This window comes from Culex quinquefasciatus, chromosome 2, assembly GCF_015732765.1.
Source record: "Culex quinquefasciatus strain JHB chromosome 2, VPISU_Cqui_1.0_pri_paternal, whole genome shotgun sequence".
NCBI lineage: Eukaryota > Metazoa > Arthropoda > Insecta > Diptera > Culicidae > Culex > Culex quinquefasciatus.
Window position 1 is genome coordinate 74124494 of NC_051862.1, and position 6495 is coordinate 74130988.

General features: G+C 42.2%; 1 protein-coding gene across 1 annotated transcript; it reads left to right on the forward strand.

Annotated features, from left to right (window-relative positions):
- The first annotated feature begins 761 nt into the window (after positions 1-761).
- Positions 762-1415, forward strand: LOC119766061. The gene has a single exon (XM_038250431.1). It carries the CDS (start codon positions 762-764, stop codon positions 1413-1415), a length of 654 nt encoding a protein of 217 aa, XP_038106359.1.
- Positions 1416-6495: the final 5080 nt, after the last annotated feature.

Sequence of the window (6495 nt, forward strand, 5' to 3'; positions counted from 1 at the left end):
CACGCACTGCTTCTGGTGAGGAATCGTCTACAGCTGCCGGAATCAGTACCACATGTAATGGAAATTCTGCGACACAGTTAAGGATTTCACCCACTCTACATGCCACGTAGGGGTGATAACGACGGCTGTCCGACGTAATCCATGCCAGCACGGTCGTTGAATCCGTCCAGATGTGACGACTTTCGATCGGCAGGTCCAGCGCTCCACCGATTGCCTCCAGCAGACGACACCCTATCACTCCGGCTTGAAGTTCTAAACGAAGGATCGACAGCGGCTTCAGCGGGGCGACCTTCGTTTTCGCAGCTACCAAAACGCAGCGAATGACTCCAGCTTGGACAATTCGTAGATAGGCTGCGCACGAGTAAGCCAATTCGCTAGCGTCGACGAAGAGATGAAGTTGGATACTTGCAGGAAGTTTGCTATCAGCTTCCCCAAAGAAACAACGTGGAATTTCCACTTCTCCTAGGCGTTTCAACAAACCCGTCCAGTCTCTCCACATGTTGTGTAGCTCGGGTGCAATCTTTTCATCCCAATCGGTACCGGTTCTCCAGATATGCTGCATGAGGATTTTCCCGTGTACGATGAAGTGGGCAATAAAGCCGCAGGGGTCGAACAAACTATTGCTCCAACAGATACAAGCTATTCACGAGGACTGCGCCGTCACATTCACGAACGCTAGGACAACGTGGCACTTCAACCCCCCAGCGGCCCCACACATGGGTGGGTGTTGGGAAAGACTCGTTCGATCTGTTAAGTCCGCCATGGGGGAGATTGAAAAACACCCTCACCGCCCTACCGACGAAGTACTCGAGACGGTTATGCTGGAGGCTGAAGCTATCGTGAATTCGCGACCTCTCACGTACATTCCACTCGACAACGAAGGGACAGATGCCCTCACCCCGAACCACTTCCTATTGTACGGTAACCAAGGAATAGTTCAACCGAGATCGGCGACGCGACTCGAGGGCGCTACTCTACGGGATAGCTGGAAACTCACGCAATATCTGGTGGACCAATTCTGGAAACGCTGGGTACGGGAGTACCTACCCACCCTTACGAGACGTACAAAATGGTTCCAACCCACCAAACCTCTGGAGGTAGGTGACGTAGTGCTGGTAGTCGACGAGAACAAGCGCAACGGATGGAAAAGAGGACGCATCATCGAGGTTCATCGAGGAAAAGACGAGCAAGTGCGGCGTGCTGTGGTGCAGACAAACGACGGCGTCCTCAAGCGACCAGCAACCAAGCTGGCTGTCCTGGACGTTCAGCAGGACCGGAAGACGGATCCGGAAGCACACGGGAGGGGGAATGTTGCAAACCGCTGTAACCAAGCAGAACGTAACGTGTGCTCCAGACGATCCCCAACTCACGCTGAACTGTCACCGGAGAAGAGGGTCCACGGAAGCGCAGCATAAACAGCTCTGAAGAGAAGAAGTAGACATTGGTGTATTGAAAAGGACTTCAGTACAAGCACTCCGCGTGTGCGCAATTCGATTAATTTTAGTTCTCCTTGCGATCAACTAGTGCAAACCTAATATCCTACTTGATTATCACATTTGCACACGTACACGGGTAAGCAGGGATAGCATAGGAGGTGGCAGAGTACAGGCCGGCCACAATCGAGAACTGTTGTTAGGTCGAACCGCGTTACTAATGAAGTTTATTTCCCAGCCACCGTCCTACGTCACCCGGAGGCCCGTCGACCGATAGTCGCGATACGATAAGTAATCCGTTGTAGGGTTAGGGTTGCCCACTCAAGTTGTAAGTTGCAATTAGCCGTAGAAACTTGAATGGTCGGAACAGGATTACCTTTTGGTCAAGGAAGTGTACCCGACAAGTTCGTTCTCGCGGTCTTAGAAAGCTGAAGGATCACTGAATGTAAGAAAGAAATGTTTTCAATGAATTAATACCGCTAACCAACAAATATAAATTACAGTTTAAAAGCTGGTTGTTACTACACCTGCTAAACAGACTGTTTTTCTTCGGCAACATACCCGCGTGGCGAACAAGTATACTAAAGATACATACACAAAAGATACATGTACAAAATATCAAACCAATTAATTAAGCTGAATTAAGGCTAATTCCAGTGACTGTAATAATGCAGAGATCAAGTCTCCTTAATTGTACTTTTTTCAAACAATTGGTTGTAACAATAGTATGACGATAACTTAACGTCACATCCGTAAGAGTTTTGTAGTTGATGAGTTGAATAAACAATTCATGCATAAAAAATATTGTTATCAAAACAATGAAAAGGTTATTTGCAGCACTTTTTAGAAAAGAGTGTGTAACTCAATCCAAACATTGTTTTATTGTTTTGTTTGTTTTCTACAGCGAGTTTGAGTCAATTTCGCACAACTTTCTAGAACAAAGCAAATTTTTACCCACGTGCTGACGAGATAATGGCAAGGGATCAAGTGTCCCCGAGGATCAAATCCCCCCACTGTATTGACAGGCTCACAAACTCAATATCAACATTTCAAAATAAATGTTTAGAGAGGGCGTAGCTCAAATTGGTGCACGTTTGAAGAAAAAATAGTGTAAATTTAAAATAACTTCTCTACGTATAAAATATACAATCAAGTAGTATTTTGGTTAAAAAGGCTTGAAAAGAATATTGAATATTATTTATTTTTAAAGTAAATTGTTCACAGAACAAATGTTTGCAATTGCAATAAAAAAAAATATCAAAATGTTTTAAAAGCAAGCCTAATTATTATTTTTTTCACTGTGTACCAAAATAATTAAAGAATAGAAAATGTCACACCGAAGAATTCCAGTAGAAATAATTGATTTCACTGAACGCATGTTTCTTGGTATTGAACAGAAACATGTACATTCACCGCAAACTAGAAAAAAGCATATCCAAATACTTAAAAATAGGTCTTGATGAAATTAGCCTAGCTGGCAAGAAAACAATAACATGAAAAAACAAATTTTCTAACTATTCAGAAGTTTGCATCCAAATAACTCGCAAAAGAATTTTCAATTATAGGGTAGAAAATTGTTTTTCTCTGAAGTCATTCTCGAACACAATAATTCCTAGTATATATAGCTCTGCAACAGGTAAACTTGGGTATATTCAAGCAAGGTAGAAGAAAAACACTAAACATCGAGATGATTACAAATTTAATCTTAGTGCTTTCGTATATTTTGTTTTTCTCAGTTTCGGGTAATATTTGTAGTTTTTTATATCTTTCAATGTTTTTTAAATTGTTTCTTTCAGCATCACTGCAACAGCAATCTGGGGATTCGTGTGCAAACCAAAAAGACATTTTCCTTTCAGAAGCAAAACACTTGCTTTGTGTGTGTGGAGCAGATTTAAAATATGTTTGTGACTCAACGAGCTTTCAAAACCCCTTCAAAGGTTAACTGTGAAATGAAACAATAAAAAGCTTATAATAAAAGTGTGTTCAACTTGTTTCACTTGATTGTAAGTAGTTTTCAGCCCTAAAATAGTTCCATAAGTTCTACAATTTCCGGTACTACCACGTTACACGTTACATCGTCAACATCGTAAAGTCAAAGGGAAGCCGTTAAGAAAATGTACATATAATATATTCATCAACGGCACGATGATCCACACCGCACATGTACGACACCATGGTTAAATCTACACAACACGACGCGATCACCCTGCACTCTTGTTTTACTTGGCTTAACATGTAATGCAGCACTACAGTGTAATTCTGTTGATTTGACTGTGACAATGACTTTCATTTTTTCAGATCAGTTTCTGAAAGTTAAATTTTAAATCTTAGGTTGAACATTTTTTAATTAGAGTACAGTCAAACCATCGAGGTTTCACTGTATGCATAGAAGTTGCACTGCATGCCATCCGCAAGCGATGTCAACTAGGGAAAACCCCGGAGACTCCTCGGTGCACAAGGCTGTAGCATAAGTATGATAAATGTCGTCACATAATTGCACCGCAATTTTTCTTAGCTTGCAAGTATGATATACAGTGGTAGCAGCACCGGCGGCAACAATTCGCATGCAAACATGTAATTTTCACCTAACTCTCAGCCGTCAGTGTACCAACGGGGAGAAAAGAGGTACAAATTGTCAATTCTAGAATAACTTTATTTACGCATAAAATTCAAAATATATTATTAAAACCAAACTTCACCTAAAATCCTTGTGCTTGTCCCTTGCCCTTGTTGCCATTTCCCTTGTTTGCATTTTTCCGGTGAGCCTCGCCCTGGGCTCTCTTCTCGGCACCGATCTGGAAGCCCTTGCCCTGGCCGTGTTCCTTTCCGTGGTCCATTCCGTTGCGGCCACGGTCTTTACCAGAAGATCCGGCAGCAGCACCCGGGAGTCCACCCTCAACGGCAGCTCCAGCGGCGCCAGCCTGAGGTTGGGCCTTGACGATGGCCAGGAAGGCAACGGCGGCCACCAACAGCAGGAAGAAAGTGATTTTCATTCTTTTTTTTTTTTTGAGTGGTTTGTTCTACTCGGTAGAATGGACAACAAAATGTGATGATTTTAGTGAATATGTTTTGGGCTTTTATACTGCATGCTCAGAATCCACAATAACGATTCAAGCAAATTGTGTCAATGAAGTTTCTCACAAATTGAGGAACCACGTGTAGGTAATTTATATGTTGTTCAAATTATAATCAAATCAAGATGGATTTAAAAAACGGAAATGAAATTAGAAGATATATGAAGTAAAGGAATATTTTACATTGAGTCAAAATTTTAAAAAATATAAACCAAACTTATTCATACTAAAAAAGCTGGTAGAAAAAAAAATCAAATTATTCGCTCTACAGTATTGCCTTGGCGTTCTCGATTGCGAGATTCCTACTCGAAACTAGGTGTCCAAAGGCTTGATTGTTGAGGCAACTGGAAACCTCTTTTTACACCTTAGCTTCCATCCACCCCGGGATTCGAACTGACGACCTTTGGATTGTGAGTCCAACTGCCTACGAGTGACTCCACCGAGACAGGACCCAGGGAGACGACTCCTACACCTGGACTGAGCTATCGACCTAACCCTTTAGGTTAGACCGGGGCCAACATGCACTTCCCCATCCGACGGAAGACGTGGTCAGACAAATCTCGTCTCGAAAAATGCCATCGGGACCGTCTGGGATCGAACCCATGCCGACTGGGTGAGAGGCAACCTGGTAAGAATTAAAACAAAAACTGGTAGAATTAAAACAAAAAAAAAAACAGAAAAGATTAACTTTCGCTTTTTTTTGTTATCTGTTTACTTGATGTTGAAGTAGATGGTACATTTTTTCCGGATCATGTTAAGAAAGCTGTGTATACACGGTGAGTTTTGGCCATAATCATTAGGATGTAACAAAAATGACTTTTTGGCGGGCATTCAGTGATTTGTTCCGGTGGGCATACTGCCCTAGTAACATTTTTAAACTTACAGGTTTTATCAGGGTTCTGAAAACCTTCATGCAGCCTAAACAGGCTTTTATGGCCTACTTAAACCTAAAATGTTACTAGGGTGAGCCCAAATCCCAAATATGAGCTTGATTGGACGTAACAGGAGCTGGCGCTCTGCATTTGAATTTTAAATGGGATTTAACCCGTAAAAAAAGTTTTTTTTTCAAAATGCCCATTTTTGGGGCACATTGGCCACTTAAGCGTTTATTTTCAACATCACTGGTGCGCATCTTTTTGTTTATATAACATTGAAGTTGGGAGCTCTCTAGAGCTCGGTACAGACCTTCAAAGTTTGGCATTTTTTTTCGAAAAATCGACCGCGGCAAAATCAAATGGTGCGACGCATATCTTTTTTGCCGGGACCGATTTTTCTGAAAAATGCCAAACTTTGAAGGTCTGTACCGAGCTTCCAGAGTCTCGGCCCGAAACTTCAAACACGAACAAAAGTAGAGAACCGAAGATTGGCAATGACGTTTTGGAATTTTGATAGTCTGGAACGCATGAATTGCCCCATTATCGGTTTCCCGCACGGACGGAGTGGAAATTGTTGCACATGGCTGAAGTTGGCAATTTTGCAACTTATCTTAATTTATGCTAAACATCAAAATTTAAACAAGAATCTACAGCAAACTGGTTTGAAAATTAAAGATAAACTAAAGGTACGATGGTTTGCTGCATAATCTTGCTTGAAATCGCGATAAAAGTGGTTTACAGCGGAAATTTATACAAAAAATTAAATTTTTCGGTTCGTTCACAAACAAACTCATGTTGGTAAACAAACGACGCCATATTGCCAATGTTGTTCGGTAGCTCATATCAGGCCATCGCCGGAGCCTTGCGAGCTTCAGAGAGCTCCAAACTTCAATGTTATATAAACAAAAAGATGCAAAAGGATCTGGCTTACACGCCAGTGATGTTAGCATAAGCATAAGCATAAGCATAGGTGCCCACCCGCAGTTGCTACTCCGTTATTGACCAGGACCTCCAGAAGTTACATCCACGAGCCGTGGAAGATGAGTGGGTGCTATCTTTCCTCGCTTCGCAACTTCTCAAAGGCCCCTATCATGCTGATCAATACCGGCGCCG